Here is a 20,201-nt window from a genome sequence, read left to right on the forward strand (position 1 = left end):
TACACCAAAAAAGTTAAGACCCCAACATACAAGCATCGGTCCACAATCAATCACCCGTCAATCTCAGCCACGAGTCTGTGCCCTGGGGGATAGGAAGACACCCCCTCACCAGCTTCCCAAACACTTGCCCGCAGCCTGAGCGTTCCCAGACTTGGGATAGGCAGTGGGTCTTCTGTCTCCCTTCCTGCCCGGAGAATAACTTGCACACGGCACATAGTGACGCCGAGCGCGGGAGACGGTGACAGCAGTGTGAACTTGAAGACTTTCCCCCACGTTCAGATGAGCGTTCTACACACAGACCTTGAGATTCCTTTATGCCTCTTGAGCGAATAACCTAACAGCACTCCTGAGTTCAGGTCTGTCGTCCAGAACAGACTGGAAACAGAGAAACTGGCCTCTCCAAGCACCCTTCCTAGGTAGAAATACTGTTCAAAAGCTCACGCTCCTCTTTGAGTCTTTCTTTCTGTCCCTCAAAAAGTAGACACATTATGCATGGTGTGTGGGGGAACGAGACAGATTTAGAAATTTGCCTTCTATCCTGTCAGTAATTTGATTGGCATCAGTTCTCTGAACTTGCGTCCCACTTAGGTCAGATCTTCTGCTAATAGTAATTACTTCCTGAGTCTTTGTTACGGGTCAAGCCCTGAGCTAAACACACTAAGAGCGCTATCTCAGTCTGCACAGTTCTCTCGTGAGGGAAGCCCTACCACTATTCCCACGTTGCAGTCAAGAAGCGAGACAGAGAGTGCGAGTAACTCACCCAAAATCACACAGCTAGGAAGTAGGGCAGCCAGCATTCAAACACAGACCCGTTTTGAAGCACAGAGTTTGCAGCTGCTGTTCTGTACAGCATCTGGCCACTGAGATCAAGCCCCTCTAACTCGCGTTTCCTGACATTCTTTAAGAAGGGGACAAAGAACTTCGTGATCACTAATCTATCTGACCACTTCAAGGACAATAGAGCAAACGGCAAGAATCTGTGGGGGAACTGATTTTCACTTGACCCTTGCAGATGTCTTCATGACCCAGTTCTCCGCCCTGCAGACAGCACGATCTGTTCGAACGCGACGGCTGGCAGCAGCTGAGGAGAACATTGAGGTGGCGCGGGCAGCCCGCCTTGCCCAGATCTTCAAAGAGATCTGTGACGGCATCATCTCCTACAAAGGTGACCACGTCCACCCCGAAGGCTTTCTCCTCCTCTTCCTGTACAAATCCTGTCTCTTACCCTCACCCGAGACACCCAAGATCAAGAACAATGGACGTTCAGGGCTAGGGGTTCAGGAGGTGACTTCACTCTTCCTGGTCAGAGTGTAGAATTCATAGGAGTGGCTTCCGTCTTTGGGGAGTGCTGACAGGGTCTCATTCCTTGATTGCCTCTGTCAATCCTTGGTATTTATTGGAATTCTACCACAGCTAAGGACTACATTCAGGAATCACATGTCTTAGCTGTAGAACAGAAAGGACCAGTCTCTGTCTTGGATGTAATATTCCTGAATGACACAGTGGATTAGCAATTCAAGGAGAAGGGTGTTGTGAACATACAACATCAGTGTTTCTTAACCTTGTTTTTTCAACTTTTTTTTTTTTTTTTTTTTTTTTTTTTAAGTAATCTCTACTTGGGGCTTGAACTCACACCCCTGAGATCGAGACCCGCAGCTCCACCAACTGAGCCTGCCAGGTGCCCCCTTAAGCTTTTTTGATTGACCAAAAGACCTTTGAGAGTCTAATAAAAGCTGTGGACTCTTTCCCCAGAAAAATGTATAACTTTGCATGTATTTTGGAGAGTTCACAGGCCCTGGCCCCCACATCAAGGAAAAGGACATAAAGTTGCAAGAAAATTACTTTAAAAGCATTTTCAGGCAAACACTTTTATCACATCTTTCCTCTTTCAAGACCTCTTTTGAGTATGTGTTGGGGGCGACCGTGGGGAAGGAGAGTTTTTAACTTGGGGAGGGTAGTTTGGTAACATTCGTGACTTTTTCTGACCAGGAAATTTGGAGATGTTTAGAATGAAAGATTTTAGGGACATCTGGGTGGCTGATTTGGTTAAGTGGCCAACTTGATTTTGGCTCGGGTCATGTTCTCACTGTCATTAGATCGAGCCCCTCGTTGGGCTCTGTGCTAGATGTGGAGCCTGCTTGGGATTCATTCTCTCTCTCTCTCTCTCTCTCTTTCTCTCTCTCTCTCTCTCTCCCTCTCTCCCTCCCTCCCTCCCCATCCTTCCCTGTCTCTCCCCCTCTCCCCCTCTCCCTCTCTCCTTCCCTCCCAACTCCCCCACTGCCCTCCACTCTTGTGAGCACTCTCCCTCAAAAAAATAAGCAAAAGGAGAGAGTTTGACAAATACTTGCAGCTTTTTGTTATCAGTTTGGGCCTATTTCTCCCTCTGTCTCGCTAGATTCTGAGGAACTTCGCTTTCCCTCTCTTTTCTCAGTCCATTCCTTAGCTCCATGTTTTAGTGGCTCTTTGCAGTTTTGTTGACCTAAGGATATAGAGAAGAAAGGGGGACCGACCTGTCCTAAGATTTAGTGTTGTGGCACCTGTTCTGTTTCCATCCCCAAAAAGTCACACCCCCGTTGCCAGCCAGCCCTGCCTGTTGGGACGTGAGTCTGCAGCCAGCGTGTCTGCATGTCCCCATCTTCTGGGCAGGAGACAACAGGCTTTTTCTCTTTAGTAGTTGCTAGAAAGAAAGGTGGTGAATGAAAGTCCCTCAAAAATTAAAGATGGAAATAGAAAAAGTAAATAGCTAGTAATACCATATGACCCAGTAATCACACTACTGGCATTTACTCCAAACGAAAATTCTAAGTAAAAAAAGATAGATGTGTCCCTGTGTTTTTTGTAGCATTATTTAGAAGGGCCAGGATGTGGGAGCAGCCCAAGCGTCCACCCATGAATGAGTGGATAAGGACGATGTCGTAAATACACACGGTGGAATATTACTTGGCCATTAAAAAGAAGGAAATCTTGCTGTTTGTGACAACATAGATGGACTTAACAGGGCATTATGTTTAGTGACATAAGTCAGAGATTTCACTTGTGTGTGGAATCTAAAAAGCAAAACGAGCAAATAAATAGATTCTTAAATACAGAGAACAAACTGGAGGTTGCTGGAGGGAGAGGGTGGGGGAAGATGGGGGAAATAGATAAAAAAGATTAAGATTTGCAGTTGTGAGATAAGTAAGTCCAGGGGCCAAAGACTGCGGCCCAGGGAGGGTAGCCCCCCAGGGAGGGTAGCCCCCCAGGGAGGGTAGCCCGTAGTCCTGCAATGACGTGTGTGGCCACCTGTGAGCAACAGGTGGCGTGTGGCATCATCAGATCACATGTTGCATGCCTGGAACCAAGACAGCATTCTGTGGTAACGAGTCTTCAGTAACAAAGTAGAATTTTTAAAAAGAAAGTGGGTAAGGTAGGTAGCAGCCCCACAGGTTGAATTCTGTTTTCATGATCTGGAGAAACCGTGTTATAAGGAAACTGATTCCAGGAAATATTTACACTACCAAATTATTCACTATCTGGAATTTATTTGAATCCACACCAACAGAGTAATATTAACAGTGGGCCATTGACAGGAACTAGAAAATATTTGGGGGTAAGACGTTCTTTGCGTTAGCAAAACGTGGCGAGCGGGGAGTTGCCCTGAGCAGCTGGCTCTGCTGTGATAATTTCCCATCTCTCACTCCTCATAGAAGGTTGTTCTCCTTATCCAGCTAACAGGTGTGGCATTTCAGGCACATCTCCCTCATCTTCACATTCCAGGTAATCCCGAGGGGATCTTCCCTGCCTCGGTGCCCCCATTCCTGAAATGTCCATGGCCACCCTCAAAACACACTTGGATTTTTTCCCCCTAACCTTTAATTTTGGGGATCCTACGTTTTTGGCCCGCAGTTAGTACTGGCCTCTCTTGCGTCATGTAGCCCTGAAACCTTGCCTTCTCTGCAGATCCTTCCCGACAAGTCCTGGCCGCGCCCCTTCTGAGCCTCCCCCCGAAGAAAAAGTAAGTTCACAAATTGGGGAATCATCTGAGTTGTAGACCGGTGCCGAGCGCAGCGGACTGATGCCCTGGCTTTGTGCCCCAGGAACGCTGATTATTACGAGAAGATCTCTGACCCCCTGGACCTGGCCACCGTAGAGAGGCGCATCCTCACCGGCCACTACAAGACCGTGGAGGCTTTTGACGCCGACATGCTCAAGGTCTTTCGGAATGCTGAGGTATTTTCCCGGACTTCAGACGTGCATTCACAGTTTTGAAGAGAACTTTTCCAGAAGTTAAAGATTTTTACCCTCTTTTATCAAACTATATTTCTGGCTACAAAATGCAACAATTTTTTTTTTTTTTTTTTTTTTTTTTTTGAGAGGGAGAGAGAGAGCACGCGCACTCCAGAGCAGGGGAGGGGCAGAGAGAGAGAGAGAGAGAGAGAGAGAGAGAGAGAATCCCACGCAGGCCTGTCAGCACAGAGCCCAGTTTGGGGCTGGATCCCCACAACCCCAGGATCACGACCTGATCCAAAATCAAGAGTCGGATGCTCAACCGACTGAGCTACCCAGGCGCCCCGAAAGGCAACAGTTTTTATTGAATACCCTCTGGGAAAGGGTTACAGCGTACTCAATATTGTAGAGTCTTGTGTAATAACGACACTGATGTGACCAGAATGGAAGGTTAAATTATACTCCCAAAAAAGAAATTTTTGTAAAAGCCTAATTTAGTATTGAATGTTTGTATCACATAATACGTATTACCTTACCACACTTAGGTTGTCTGTAGTTTCTTTCCTCAAGACACTAAGTATATGTGAAATACACAGAAATATGTACAGTACAGTAAATCAAACTAAATCTTACGGATGGGATTGAGGGGTGTTAGACCAATGGTTGTAGAATAGCCGATGCTCATTGAAGAGAAGGTGACCTCAACCTGATTTAAAGGAGAAGATGGGGGGCGCCTAGGTGGCGCAGTCGGTTAAGCGTCCGACTTCAGCCAGGTCACGATCTCGCGGTCCGTGAGTTCGAGCCCCGCGTCGGGCTCTGGGCTGATGGCTCAGAGCCTGGAGCCTGTTTCCGACTCTGTGTCTCCCTCTCTCTCTGCCCCTCCCCCGTTCATGCTCTGTCTCTCTCTGTCCCAAAAATAAATAAACGTTGAAAAAAAAAAAAAAATTTTAAAGGAGAAGATGGAGTATTGTAGGGTACGTAGGGATGAGGAGGATTCTCGGTGATTTTAAAATACCTTGGGAAGGACCAGGAAGAACAAGGGGCTGCGAGGTAAGGGAAGAACCAAGGTGGAAGGCAGAAACGAGAGAAAGACGGGTAGGAGATAGATAGCTCGGTCTGGAATTACAACATGCTTTCTGCTGAAACCCATGCGTATGCAGAGCTCACGGCTCCGTCCCCGGCACGTGCAGGTGCAGGACAGAGTACGGGCTCTGCCCGCTGCCCCCACGACAGCTGCTGTGTTTGCCCCCTGATGCGCAGTGAGGCCTGTGGCCGAGGTGGGTGGCGGCGGCAGCGTGAATGGGAAACCGTCTTGCAGATTCTGACTTGAATTCATGTTAGTTGATATTTGATGGTATTGGAAGTCTGTTAACCAGAGCGGGAGGATGAAACTCCTCCTGCCTCCTCAGGTTTGTCCGAAGGGAGCTCTTTGCCCACCACGGGGCTTCGCCTCCCGGCCCCGAGGAGAGGACTCGAAGCTGTGCTGACAGCCGGCCAGCCGCCCCCTCCAGGTACACGCTTGAGCCCTGCTGACAAGAGCACACGCGTTTCTTTCCTCTGCTCTCTTCAGAAGTACTACGGGCGTAAATCCCCCATCGGGAGAGATGTCTGCCGCCTGCGGAAGACCTACTACAACGCCCGGCACGAGGCGTCGGCCCAGATCGACGAGATCGTGGGAGAGACGGCGAGCGAGGCAGACGGCAGCGAGGCCTCCGTCTCTGAGAAGGAGAACGTGCACGAGAAGGACGACGACGTCATCCGCTGTGTGTGCGGCCTGCACAAGGACGAAGGCCTCATGATCCAGTGTGACAAGTGCATGGTGAGCCCCGGGGGACACAGGCCGGGGCCTCGGCCCTCGCTGCTCCCAGATGACCTTTCTCCTGTCTTCTTCCTCTTTCCCGTTATCCTTCCCGCTTTCCCACCTCTCCCACCTCTCCATCCCCCTGCACGGGTCTTGGGGAGGCCGGACCCAGGGATTGTGTGGGAAGGAGCCGCACAGAGCAGCGCTGCCCTCTGTTGCCCTGACGCAGGCACAGCGAGGCTCCGCACTTGCCACCTTACCAGATGGGAAGGGGGCCACGAGTGACACACAGGGTGGTCGGGAGCCCGGGATTAGGCCACAGCACAGAGAAACGCTGTGCGGGGCACCTGGGGGGCTCGGTCCCTCAAACGCCGGACTCTTGACTTCGGCTCAGGTCATGATGTCACGGTCTATGGGATCCAGCCCCGCGTCGGGCTCTGTGCTGACAGCATGGAGCCTGCTAGGGATTTTCTCTCTCTCTCTCTCTCTCTCCTCTGCCCTTCTCTCTCTCTCTTTCTCACTCTCTCAAAAATAAATAAAAACTTTAAAAAAAGAAAAAGAAACATTGTGTGACTAAGGCCTCCGCAGCAGCCGGGTCACGGCTGTGTGCTACTCAGTAAGTAGTTTGCTTCTATAACCCTACGTCCCTCTGTTCTCTGTCCAGCTCCACATTTTATTTGCCCGGGTGCGTGTGTGTCCTAAAGCGATCGGTACATGTATGTTCACACACATTCACATCCCTTAGTTCCTGTTTGACTTCACCCTGTGCCACTGTTTCGTTTCGTTATTCTTTGCCCCCGGCCCGTCTCAGTAAGTGTAAGGCCCCCTCCCAACCGCACTTTGTCCCCACAGGTGTGGCAGCACTGTGACTGTATGGGGGTGAACTCAGACGTGGAGCACTACCTCTGTGAGCAGTGTGACCCGAGGCCCGTGGACAGAGTAAGCTGCCCTCTGGTGACAGTCTGATCGGCAAGCGGGAGAGTCCACGCGTGGCCTCCTACCTGCCCTGCTCCTGATGCACTGACTTTCCTTTGATAAGTTACCCAACCTCTCTGGGCCTCAGGTTCTTACAGTTTACCCTGAGGGTAACAGTTCCGCCCTCTCCTTTCTCGAGTGTGTGGTCAAAGGGGAAATAAAACACTTAGAAGCCTGCGGAAGGAATGGTGCTCTGTAAACACTGTCTGCTCTCCATGAAAAAAGTACTTGTGAAGTCCAAGCTCAGTACTCTAAATACCACTTAGGTTACGTAGTGTTTAAGTGAAAAGAGCATGGAGTCCGAGTCCACAGGGTTAGTCTCAGTCCACTTTCCGGGGGAGGCGGTGGGTTGAGTGACTCTCCCACATTACCAGGTGGCTGTTTGTCTTGTTCTGCTCTGTGTGCGCATGCGGTCTCGGGCAGGGCTCCTCTGTAAAGGGAAGTGTTGTGGGCAGAACGTCTTCGCGGCAGTGTCGTCATTTAGAGCAGCATTTCCGTGCTGCGAGGGACGCACTGCAGAATGTCTGGCTTCCCCGGCACGTGGGTTCTAAATGCCAGCAGCTTCCCTGCATCACTGTGACACTGCAAGTGTCCCCCTCACACGCTGTCCCGCTCCCGTGGGGCCCAGGGCAGCCGCACAAGCTGTGCTCCATGCGGTCAGTCGGGAACGCACGGCCTTCGCTTTCCCGGTCCAGTAGGGTTAGAATGGAGACCAGTAGGCGGGACGTGGCAGTCACGGCCCTGACCCGTTGGCTTTTCATCCTTACCAGGAGGTACCCATGACCCCTCGGCCCCACTACGCCCAGCCCGGCTGTGTCTACTTCATCTGTTTGCTCCGAGATGACCTGTTGCTTCGTCAAGGTGCGTACACGCGAGCTGGCCCCACCTTTCCTCGCAGCAGGACTGTCTGCCGTCCACACAGCACTGTCACCACACAGCCTTGCGTGGCCACAGAATACAGCTGACCCTGGAACACAGCAGGTTTAGGGGCACCAGCCTCCCCCCGCCCCATGCAGTCAAAAATCCACGTATGACCTTTTGTTTGTTTTTTTTTTAAGTTACTTTATTTATTTTGAGAGAGAGCGCAAGCTGGGGAGGGGCAGAGAGTTGGGGGGGGGCGGTGGGGAGAGAATCTCAAGCAGGCTCCACACCCAGCACAGAGCCCGACTCAGGGCTCAAACCCGTGAACGATGAGACTGTGACCTGAGCCAAAATCAAGAGTCGGACACTTCATTGACTGAGCCACCCAGGCGCCCCTAAAAAATCCACATGTAACTTTTGACTCCCCAAGAACTCTACTAATCGCTTTTTGTTGACCAGAGCCTTCCTTACTGATAACATAGCCCACTAACCTATATTTTGTATGTTACATGTATTTATATACTTCATGCTTACAATAAAGCTAGAGGAAAACAATGTTAAGAAAATCGTAAGGAAGGTTTTTACAGTACATCTACAGTCCTGTGCCATATTTATCAAAAAAAAAAAAAAAAAAAACTGCATTAAGTCAACCCTGTGCCGTTCAAGCCATGTTGTTTCGAGGGTCAACAGTATAGGTTTTATTTCCTTTAGTCCTTCAGCTTTATACATTTCCCCTCCACAAAATAAAGTGAATCTGGAGAGACAAGGCTGTCACAAAGCTGGTTTTAGGACTTGGGACAAACACAACACGATCCAAGAGCTGGGCACGCTCCCTCGTGGTGTCCTCACAGTCTAGCATGGACGATCTTCCCCGCGAGACTGCGGCCGTGCTCTCTGTACCTGTTGTTTAGATTTTACGTTCTCCTGGGTGGACCTGGGTGGGACCAGTGGACGCCTGGCAGAGCTCATGCTGGCTTCGTCTAACCTCTCCTGTGCCTTCCAGGCGACTGTGTGTATTTGATGCGGGACAGCCGGCGCACCCCTGACGGCCACCCCGTCCGCCAGTCCTACCGACTGTTGTCACACATTAATCGAGACAAACTTGACATCTTTCGAATTGAGAAGCTTTGGAAGAATGAAAAGTAGGTGTTGAGGTCTTCACTGTCTCCTTCCAGCAAAGAGCTGAATACTTGCCAGGGTCTTGCCAGTTGACTGACCCTGACCCTCTCTCTGCCCTAGAGAGGAGCGGTTCGCCTTTGGTCACCACTATTTCCGCCCCCACGAGACCCACCACTCCCCCTCTCGCCGCTTCTATCACAACGAGCTGTTTCGGGTGCCGCTGTACGAGATCATTCCCTTGGAGGCCGTGGTGGGGACCTGCTGTGTACTGGACCTTTACACGTATTGCAAAGGTGAGTGACCTGAGCTGCCGAAGAAATGACCTTCTGTCCCGTTCCTCAGTCTGCAGCTGCCACTCCATTCTTCTTGTCTCCGTGTGATGAAAAGAGTCCTCAGGCTAGCTGCGAAGCTTGGGAGAGCTGAATGTTACATCGTTTCTTTCTTTTACCTAGTGCTTGGTACTCAGTGGCTGTTAATTCCTAGCCCCGGCCCCCCCCTCGCCTTTTACTTATTTAGTTAACATTTCTTCCTTAATATCGCCTGCTCAGCATCCCATCAGTATTGTCGGAAGGTTTGTTCTTTCACCCGCCCACTCCAGAGTCCCCAAGGCCATCAGCAACTCTGGACATTAAACCAACCAACCAGAAAAGTGCAATGCTTTTATGAGCTCCATGGCCAATAATGTAGGCTGTGGAGTCAGTCCATTTTCAAATCCCAGCCCCACCACTTGTTACTTGTGCATCCTCGGGCAGTCACTTAATCTCCCGGAAGTAGGGGCTAGCCCCTGTCACAGCATTCTGTGAAGATGAAGCGAAATGACACTCTACGAGCACTTGGGCCAATTGGGCTCCCGGTGTGAGCTCCCACGTGCTCACCTGTCTCTTCCAGGCGCTCGGCTGTCTCACCTTCTTGGTATCATAGCAGCGTTGGCTGCTTGGGGCCCGTGGTTCTGGGGACTGTGTCCCCCGGTTGTGAAGTGTGCATTTCCAGGGGCACCCGGCGGGCTCAGTTGGGGTCATGAGTTTAAGCCCCACGTGGGGCATAGAGAGGACTTAACGTAAATAAATATTTACTAAATAAAATGTTTGTTTCCAGATGTGCTCCCTTCCTTTACACCTTTATACCTGCCCTTCTTCTCTGCTGACGTCCCCACACTCTGCTCTGTCTTCTCCGTCATCCCGGTGGCTGTGCTCCCACATTCCTGCAGCACCTGAATAAGCTGCCCGTCTGGTACCTTCCCGCCCTGTCACACACCCACACACGCACCCATCTGGGGACTCTCCTTCCTTCTGCAGTCACCAGATGCCTCTCAGAATTGCCATAGCGTCCCCTCTTCACGGTCCCGCTGCCCTCCCAGTGGTGTGGTGTCATCTCTGGGCAGCTCGGGGAGAAGGGAGACAGGAGGGTTCTTTAGCAGTATTTGAACTCCTAGGGAGACCCAAAGGGGTGAAGGAGCAGGACGTGTACATCTGTGACTATCGGCTCGACAAGTCCGCACACCTGTTTTACAAGATCCACCGGAACCGCTATCCCGTCTGTACCAAGCCCTACGCCTTTGACCACTTCCCCAAGAAGCTCACTCCCAAAAGAGATTTCTCGGTGAGTCTCCGTCCTTCCACCTGTCCGTGTCCAGGCTGCGCAGCTCACGCGTGCCGCTCCGTAGGGTGGGGAGCCTGCTTCCTCATCTTGTTCTCTGTCCCGGACTGCGGGAGCCGGGCAGTTGGGATTTCTAAACAGTATAAATACATTTCTACATTTCTTCTGCATTTCCTGCCGTGGGCTGTTTCTCAGGAGTTGTTGGTTTCCTTCCGTGTTACAGTCGGGTTTCCCTCTTTTTTCTTTCTCACCTCTTTACAATCTTAGCCCTTGAGCCCCCATCGTAGCTTTTTGTTGTGTTTTTCACATCCATAATTTTAAGAAGTAGAGTTAGAAAACCCAGAGAAAACGTCAGTGAAAACAATTCAGTGGTTTTTCCTAGTATTTCTGCATTGAAAATGTAAGACACCATCATTATATAAAGTGTGAAAACTACAGAAGCATTAAGAAAAAGTTGTACATTATCCCACTGCCCAGAAAATAATGGAGTTATTAACATTTTCATTTTCTGCCTTTCTCCTGTGTTTTTTCTTTCATTGTTGTGAACATACTCCTCCTCCATACGGTTATTTTGTGCCATTCATCTTCCCACAGAGGCTTTGGTTGTCCCCCCATCTACCTACTAAAATGAGACCCAGGACTAAGCTCCTCATCCTTGACCCTGCTTTCTGTGGGCTTGTCCAAAACCACGGCCATCCTCCTAGAATGGTTAGAAACCGTCTAGCCAGAAAGCAAGCATTCATGCCCCTGCTTCTCCTATTCTTGTTTTTGGATACCTCTGAACAGTATTTTATATTCTGCCCGCCTCTCATCTAGACTTCTTTGGTCTTGCTTGCTCGGGCAACAGCTCACAGGTTAGCTTTGAAGCCCCAACTTTCACTACTTAAACATCAGGATGGGACAGACAGGCTGGGAGTCCGTCCCTCATACTGTCGTCGCGGGCTCACGAGACCCCAAAACCACTGTAGCCTACAGACTGATGGAAGTACTGAACTTCAGACCTTAAGACCCAGCCGCCCGGCCCTCACCCAGTGAGGGCCTCAGCCCTGTGTTTTCTTCCTGTTTCCTTAGCTGCCCCCCTCCCGCTCCTTGTCCTTAGTTGGCCCCGGGCCGCCTGGTCCAGCTTCGCCAGCCTCTGCCATAGACTTACCACTTCCCTTTCTTTGCAGCCGCATTACGTCCCAGACAACTACAAGAGGAACGGAGGGCGGTGAGTCCCATGGGGACGTGAGGGGCCTGTAGGAGGCGGCCCACGGCTTGGGCAAGGGGACCGCCATCCACCCGCTCAGCCATACCTGAGGATGGGGAACCTCTGACAGGGTGGCCCAGGGGAGGGCCTCGGTGACAGGAGGCACGGTCTCGTCACGGAGCTGGAGTCAGGGCAGGGAGGGAGGCTCACAAGGAACAGGAATAGAGAAGGAGAAGATTTGGGACAGAACTCTAGACAGATTCAGAAAAGTCCCTTTTCAAGGTTTCTGCGAGCTTTTCTCATTACCCGAGGTGTTCGGTTCCTGGGACCTCAGTCAAGGGCGTGCTGTCAAGCCTCTGCAAGTGCAGGGTTTTGCCGAGCACTGTGCGCATGTGGCTCTGATTTGTCCTGGTTTTGTGCACGAGATGCTTGTTCTGGGAGAAGAGGCACCAGAGGCCTTCCTTCAGTTTCCTTTTCTGTTGAATGGTGGCCTGCCGCCCGCTGTACCGACGTCATGGCTTCCCCTGAGGGGGACGTCCTAGACCGCACATGGCGGGGGGGGGGCGGTACGGGAAAGGAAATGCTCCGTATGAAGTCTTATTGGAGTCGGACTGTGGGCCTCACGGCGCTGGGCCAAACCTCGCTATGCTCACGACGAGGTCAGAACTAGCTAAGCAGTGTTACCAGCTCTGGTACAGTTTGTGGATTCCTTGGATTTCCTGAAAGAAGGAAATTGTATTTTATAATTAGAAAACAGATTTCAGAGAAAGGTAGTGATTTGTGCAAATAATAATAAAGTCACAGCCAGCGCCAAGACTCCAAGAGCTAGACTCAGGGTCTGAAGCCACCTGAGGTGCCTCCCCACCGCCCCGCCTCCCCTCTGCTCCCCTTCCCTCCCCAGTGCCCTCCTCAGCCTTAGTCTAAATTCCCACCTCTGCCTCACAGGTCCTCCTGGAAGTCTGAGCGCCCAAAGCCGCCCCTAAAAGACCTGGGCCAGGAGGACGATGCTCTGCCCTTGATTGAAGAGGTCCTGGCCAGCCAGGAGCAAGCCGCTGAGGAGATGCCCGGCCTGGAGGAGCCGGAGCGGGAGGGGGCTGCTGCAGAAGCAAGCGAAGGCGAGAAGAAGGCAGAGGAGAGCAGTCCGGAGCCGGCGCCTGCCTGTACCCCTGAGGAGCGACGGCACAGCCAGCGGGAACGACTCAACCAGATCTTGCTCAATCTCCTGGACAAAATCCCCGGAAAAAATGGTAAGAAGAGTCAGGCTCATGTCTCGGGTTTAAGAGAAAGGGGAAATGAGTGCGGAAAGAATGGAAAAGAACAGCTTACGATTACTTGCCCGGAATGGAAAGTATCCTGTGAAAACCTCGCGGTTCTTTTGCGGGCCCGCATCCTGTTGCGTGTCGGGAATGGATCTGCGGGTGCGGAGACGGTCCCCCGGAGAACTTCCCTCCCAAGCAAGGCCCGACGCGTTCACAGGCTGGAAAAGGAGTCCCTGGGCTCCAGTGCCCTCCCTCCAGCTCAGATGTGGAGGGAGGAGTGGGGGGCGGGGATTCGATGAGCCTCCTTGGTTCTGTTTTCAGCCATCGACGTGACCTACCTGCTGGAGGAAGGATCCGGCAGGAAGCTCCGAAGACGCACTTTGTTCATCCCAGAGAGCAGCTTCCGGAAGTGAGCCTCAGAGGAGGAGGTCAGGCATCCGCCGTCAGTGGAGCTAACAGTCCTGCCTCTTGTTCCGAGTGTAGACAGGGGTGGGAAGGGGCCGTGTTGTTGGCATCAGGTACTTAATAAACCTTGAAGCTAGTGGAGGGGGAGAGGAAGGCGCCTGTATAAACACTCCCGTTTAACTTGTTTTCCTCTCCATTGCTTCGCCCTGAGGGTTCGAGATGGGAGGAGGACAGCGCACACCGGGGGCGGCCGTGGGGGTGGCCAGAGTCTTGGTACTTTTATAGCACTCGCCTCTCCCTCCAGCTTGGGTCTCTCTGTGTCATCCTCTGACTCCACAGGCACTGCTGCGAAGCTGCTTCCTGTCCCCAGGTGTAACTCCCCGTCGGCGGGAGGGGGTCCCTGCCCGCCCCAGGCGTCCGTTCTCTGTGGGCTCCAGGAGCTACCCTAGAGACCTACAACAGAAACAGCTGCTGGGGCCTCTTTCCAGATGGATCCTTGACTGGGAAAGTTTCTCTCTCCTCGTCCAATCAGGTCCAAGTAAAACGTGAATTGACAAGTCAAAGCACTTGTATCTGCGGCCCTTTTCCCTCCCTCTCCCCCCCCAGAATGTAACCACGGACTAGGGAAGGCCCCCATGGGGTCAGCAGGGCACAGAACTCATTGTGATGATTTTTGTTTTAACTTCATAACCTGCCCAACCTATCTTTTTCTAACGAGAAGGCCAGGCCCCCGCCAGCGCCTCACCTGTGCCGTTCGCGCACTGTGGCTTTCGGGTGTCTGCTGTGCCGCGAACGGACGTTCGTCTCAGAATAGCCTCGTCGTAAAACCTCCGTACGCGTGGACCCTAAACCGCCCCCCAAAGTCACTACACAGACTGTTGAGCAGTGTTCGCCTAGCAGAGTATTTGTTGTGAGTGTACATTAGCGACCGAAAACACTACTCCTGTTTTCCTCATTGTACAGTTTTCAGTGTCCACCTCTTAGAGACCGTGCTTGCCCACCCGCCGGCCTGGGTCCTCCGCCCTCCTGACGACAGCACAGGGGGGAGGGCACGGGCGTCTGCTTCCTTCCCAATCTCTTGGCCAGAACTTCCCAGACGATACTGTCTCTTTAAAAACGAAATTTAAAAAGCTTTGCTTTGTTATCTTCTCAGACATACATATGCATATACGTTTTAGATGTTCTTATAAGAGAAAAGATGGTTTTTAAATGTGCCAAGTTGTGTGTGTATATATATATGTATGTATGTATGTATATATATATATATATATATATCTGCCGCGTGACTAGGAAGCAATACAGTAGTAATCCCGTCCCATTACTTTTCTCCAGTCCCGGACCAACGCTGTCCTAGCTGCACATCTCCCCCGATGACGACGCTCTGACTTGTTTAGGTAGAAACATGGACACCTTCCATTCCATTCAATCTTTTTTTCTTTTTCTCCTTTCTGTGTCAATCTTGAGGAAAAAAAAAAAAACAAAAACAGAAAAAAAAAAACAAAACAAAAGAGACAGGGGAAGCCAAAGATCCCCTTGAGCAGAGAAAAAGCAGAATAAATATTTTATTAAAGAAAAAAGAGAATTAAGAAACTAGTTTGGAGTATTTTCTTACTGTAGAGAGGCACTGTACGTTACGACAAGACCTGGGTGTGAGGTACTCACGTGTGGAGCTGGGAACGTCGCATGTCCAAGGCCCGGTTTAGTGGCTTCCTTTGGTTTTCGTTGCAGGGAGCTGGGTGGGAGGGAGGTGGGAAATAGGGGCACTTTGGGGGGGGGGGTCTCCTTTTAGTCAAAAGCAGGAAAATGACAAGAAAGAGATTAAAATTCAATATTTCCTTGAATAGTGTTAAACACTAAAATTTTAAAAAAGACGAAAAAAGAAAAAAACTTTGTAAAATGTGAGAACAGAAGCAAAAGACACTACGCTCTGTCATTTTATCTTTCTTTTGTTGAAAGACTAAAAACTGAAATGTTTTTTAGACAATCAAATGTTAGGTAAGTGCAAAAACTTGTTTTTTCTTACTGGTGTAGAAATTAATGCCTTTTTTTATTTTTCGGTTATTTTATAATAATGAAATAAAAAGAACCCCCTAGCTGCCAGGCGGGTTTTGGTGTTTGAAATGCGGGGCAACGCACTACATCGCTGCGAATAGATCCAGAGTTAGTCTGCATGTCTGTAGGCCGTGTGATTGCGGAAAATATAAATGCTGCTAATATATTTCCTTTTTACAAAAGCATATCTAAATAGATGATTGTTTTGATGTTAATCTTTGTAAATTATGTATTACCAATTTTAACATTGGATGTAATTGCAGAAAAAGCTTGCATCTCAATCCTTGAAAGTCTAGTATTAAATGGAAAAAACTTTTCCTAACAACAGAGTGGTGAGCGTGCCATTCTTTCCCTCTTCCCTATCCTCATCTATTTTCCAGGGTCTTCTCCTGCCTGTTTCCAAAGAGGTCTTTTTCACACCGCAGCACCAGCATCCTGGGCCCCCCAGGAGCGCATTCACCGTGCCGACTCCTAGGTGAAGCCATTTCCTCAACATTGGATCTTTTCGGTCTGAGCCCAGCCCAACCAATCAACAGAACGATCGTTTCCCCTTCTGTCCTCTGCGCACATGCACGCACACACACATGGCCTCGTTTGATACTCACCACCTCCAAGGCTGGCGACAGTAACTTCAGGCCACCGTGCTAGACCGTGTCATCAGAAGCAGTCGACGTGTACACATTTATTAATCTTCACAACGGCCCTTTCAGGTCGGTACCAAAACCCAACATCCCACATGAGGGACTTAAAGCAACAGGTTAGTGATAGTTACTTGCCCAGGGCCATCCAGCTAGTTAGACCAATGACCCTCGTGACAGCTCTGTAGTTCCTACTCCCATTTCGTAGACATGAAAACGGAGTCTCAGCAGCTTGCCAGAGATCACCTGGTACCTAGTGTTGGGCTCGGAATTCCAAAATCTTCATGTTTATCTCCAAATAGAAAGGTGTCCAATAGCCGAGTGTGACCCTACTAACGAGGAGGATAAATCCACTCCGGCCAACGACAGAAACACCTGACAAAATGTCATCCCAGACATAGGTCACCACTGAGGCTCAAAGTTCAGAAGCATCAAGACCGTTGGCTGCATTCCCAGGATGCAAGGGTAGTTCAATATTTGCAAATCGATCAACGTGATACAGTACGTCCACAAGAGAACGTATAAGAACCACGTGATAATTTCCATAGACACAGAAAAAGCATTTGACAAAGTACCATTTAATCCATTCATGATTAAAAACCCTTAACAAAGTAGGTTTAAAGGCAACATACCTCAACCTAATAAAGGCTGTATGTGAAAAACGCATAGTAGACATCATACTCGGTGAAAAAGTGAGAGCCTTTCCTCTAAAGATCAGGAACAGGATAAGGATGTGCACTCTTTACCACTTTTATTCAACATAGTACTGGAAGTCCTAGCCACAGCAATCAGACAAGAAAAAGCAATCAAGGCATCCAAGTTGATAAGAAAACAGGAACACACACTATTTGCAGATGACATTATACTATTATATAGAACACCTGAGAGACCACCAAAAAACTACTAGAACCGATAAATGATTTGGGTAAGGTTACAGGATACAAAATCAATGTGCAGAAATACATTGCATTTCTACACACTAATAATAAAGCAGCAGAAAGATTAATAATCCCCCCCCCAAAAAAATCCCATCTACAATTGCACCAAAAACAAAAACAAAACCTAGGAATAAACAGAAGGAGGTGAAAGACCTGTACTCTGAAAACTACAGAACACTGATGAAAGGAATTGCAGATGACATGAACAAATGGAAAGATTCCATGCTCATGGACAGGAAGAATAAATATTGTTAAAATGTCTGTACTACTCAAAGCAATCTATGGATTTAATGCAGCCCCTACCAAAATACCACCAGCATTTTTCACAAAACTAAAATAATCCCAAAATTTGTATGGAACCACAAAAGACTCTGAATGGCCAAAGTAACCTTGAAAAAGAAAAGCAAAACTGGAGGTGCCACAATTGTAGATTTCAAGATGTGCTACAAAGCTATAGTAAAACAATGTGCCCAAAGCAGACACAGATCAGCGGAACAGAGAGCCCAGAAATAAACGTACCAACATATGATCAATTTAATCTTCAACAAAGGAAGCAAGAATATACAATGGGGAAAAAAACAGCCTTGGGGCACCTGGCTGGCTCAGTCGTTTAAGCGTCCAACTTTGATTTCCACTCAGGTCATGATCTGTGAGTTTGAACCCCGCATCAGGTTCTGTTCTGACAGCGCAGAGCATGCTTGGGATTTTTCTCTCTCTCTGCCCCTTCCTTGCTCATGCTCTCTCCCTCTCATTCTCTTTCTCTCAAAGTTAAAAAAAAAATTAGAGCGCCTTTAACAAAGACGTTGGGAAAGCTGGATAGCCAACATGCAAAAAATGAAACTAGACCACTTTCTTACAGCATATACAAAAATAAACTCAAAATGGATTAAGGACCTAAATGTGACACCTGAAACCGTAAAAATCCTAGAAGAGAGTACAGGCAGTCATTTCTCTGACACTGGCCATAGGAACGTCTCCTGAGGCAAGGGAGACAAAAGCAAAAGTAAACTATTAAGACTACATCAAAATAAAAAAGCTTCTGCCTATCAAAGGAAACAACAAAACTGGGGCTCCTGGCTGGCCCAGTTGGGAGAGCATGTGACTCTTGATCTCGGGGGTTCTGAGTCCCACAGAGGGTGTAGAGATTACTTAAAATCTTTAGGGGCGCCTGGGTGGCTCAGTCAGTTGAGCGTCGCACTTCAGCGCCCCCCCCCACCCCCCCCCCGTCATGATCTCACAGTTTATAGGTTCGAGCACCATGTCTAGCTTTGCGCTGACAGTGTGGAGCCTGCTTTGGATCTTCTGTCCCCCTCTCTGCCCCTCCCTGACTTGCGCACGCACTTTCTCTCTCTCTCCCTCTCTCAAAAATAAACATTAAAAATAAATTAAGGGGCGCCTGGGTGGCGCAGTCGGTTAAGCGTCCGACTTCAGCCAGGTCACGATCTCGCGGTCCGTGAGTTCGAGCCCCGCGTCGGGCTCTGGGCTGATGGCTCGGAGCCTGGAGCCTGTTTCCGATTCTGTGTCTCCCTCTCTCTCTGCCCCTCCCCCGTTCATGCTCTGTCTCTCTCTGTCCCAAAATAAATAAAAAACGTTGAAAAAAAATTAAAAAAAAAAATAAATTAATTAAAAAAATAAAATGAAGACATTCTCCTGAATGGGAGAAGATACTTGCAAATGATATATCCAATAAAGGGTTAGTATGCAAAATATATAATGAACTTCTACAACTCAACATAAAAAAAATAATCAAAAATAGGCATAAGACATGAATAGACATTACTCCGAAGAAGACATCCAGATGCCCAACAGACACATGAAAAGATGCTCAACATCACTCATCAGGGAAATGCAAATCAAAACCCCAATGAGGTATCACCTCACACCTGTCAGAGTGGTTAAAATAAAAAACACAAGAAACCGCCATGGAGAAAAAGGACCCCTCGTGTACTGTTGGTGGTAATGCAGACTGGTGCAGCGACTGTGGAAAATGGTGGGCACCTGGATGGCTCAGTTGGTGCAGTATCTGGCTTCAGCTCAGGCCATAATCTCATGGTTTGTGAGTCTGAGCCCCAAGTCGGGCTCTACACTGTGTTAACGTCACAGAGCCTGCTTCAGATTCTGGGTCTCCCTCTGCCCCTCCCCCGCTCACTCTCCCAAATATAAATGAATAAACATTTAAAAAAAAAAAACAGAATTACCATATGACCCAGTAATTCCTGTACTGGGTATTTACCCAAAGAATACAAACACACTTATTCGAAACGATACATGCACCCCTATGGTTTGGGGGGCTTAAGATTTTTTTAGGTAATCTCTATATCCAACGTGGGGCTCAAACCCAGAGCTCCGAGATCAAGAGTCACATGCTCCACTGACCCAGCGGGCCAGGGCCCCCCACCCCTATGTTTATTGCAGCATTATTTACAGTAGCCATATTATGGAAGCAGCCCAAGTGTCCCTTGAGAGATGAATGGATAAAGAAGAAGTCGTATACATATACATTGGAACATTACTCAGCCACAAAAAAGAATGAAGTCTCGTCATCTACAACAACATGGATGGGTCTAGAGGGTATTATGCTAATTGAAATAAGCCAGAGAAAGGTAAATACCATATGGTTCCACTCATATGTGGAATTTAAAAAACAAAGGAAAAGAAAAAAAAAGACAAACCTGAAAACAGACTCTTAATTAGAGAGAACACACTGGTGGCCACCAGAAGGGAGGTGGGTGGGGGGTGGGTAAATGGGTGACAGGGATTCAGAGTCCACTTAACATGATGAGCCCTGAGTAATGCACAGAATTACTGAATCACTATATTGTACATCTAAAACTAAGATAGCGAAGTATGTTACCTGTGTTGGAATTATGACTTTCAATTCATTACTTTTTTAAAAAAGAGATGATCGTGAAGAGCTCAGCGTCTGTCAGCTCCCAGGAGGACGAGAGGCTGTCCTGTTGTCAGGCAACAGGATGCAGTCTCATCACGATGCAAAGGCAGCACGTTGGCAGTTTTTCTTAAACTTTGTACCCTTCGTTACTTTTTAGCCATTGGTACCTACTATAGCTGTTCTAGGTAATATGGAATAGTGCAGGGGGCGCCTGGGTGGCTCAGTCGGCTAAGCGTCCGACTTCGGCTCAGGTCATGATCTCACGGACCGTG

At 49.1% G+C, this 20,201-nt stretch overlaps 1 protein-coding gene across 4 annotated transcripts in view; it reads left to right on the top strand.

Annotated features, from left to right (window-relative positions):
• The window catches only part of ASH1L (ASH1 like histone lysine methyltransferase), a 197,751-nt gene extending 182,770 nt beyond the window's left edge, over positions 1–14,981 (top strand). For 3 of the 4 annotated variants that reach the window (XM_047092692.1, XM_047092693.1, XM_047092694.1), the window contains 13 exons: positions 1,013–1,165; positions 3,940–3,994; positions 4,077–4,209; positions 5,777–6,025; positions 6,860–6,946; positions 7,753–7,843; positions 8,847–8,985; positions 9,083–9,255; positions 10,395–10,561; positions 11,728–11,768; positions 12,693–12,994; positions 13,328–13,434; positions 13,751–14,981. In XM_047092692.1, the coding sequence (XP_046948648.1) occupies positions 1,013–1,165; positions 3,940–3,994; positions 4,077–4,209; positions 5,777–6,025; positions 6,860–6,946; positions 7,753–7,843; positions 8,847–8,985; positions 9,083–9,255; positions 10,395–10,561; positions 11,728–11,768; positions 12,693–12,994; positions 13,328–13,419 (1,682 nt within the window). In that variant the 3' untranslated portion in view covers positions 13,420–13,434; positions 13,751–14,981. Of the gene's footprint in view, positions 1–1,012; positions 1,166–3,707; positions 3,757–3,939; positions 3,995–4,076; positions 4,210–5,776; positions 6,026–6,859; positions 6,947–7,752; positions 7,844–8,846; positions 8,986–9,082; positions 9,256–10,394; positions 10,562–11,727; positions 11,769–12,692; positions 12,995–13,327; positions 13,435–13,750 lie in introns of those variants that run through there. The other variant, XM_047092695.1, reaches the window with a different exon arrangement.
• The last annotated feature ends 5,220 nt before the right edge of the window (positions 14,982–20,201 follow it).

The sequence above is a fragment of the Lynx rufus genome, unplaced genomic scaffold (genome assembly GCF_022079265.1).
Source record: "Lynx rufus isolate CCGP_SWC_20201006 ecotype Redwood Valley unplaced genomic scaffold, mLynRuf1.p SCAF_31, whole genome shotgun sequence".
Taxonomy (NCBI): domain Eukaryota; kingdom Metazoa; phylum Chordata; class Mammalia; order Carnivora; family Felidae; genus Lynx; species Lynx rufus.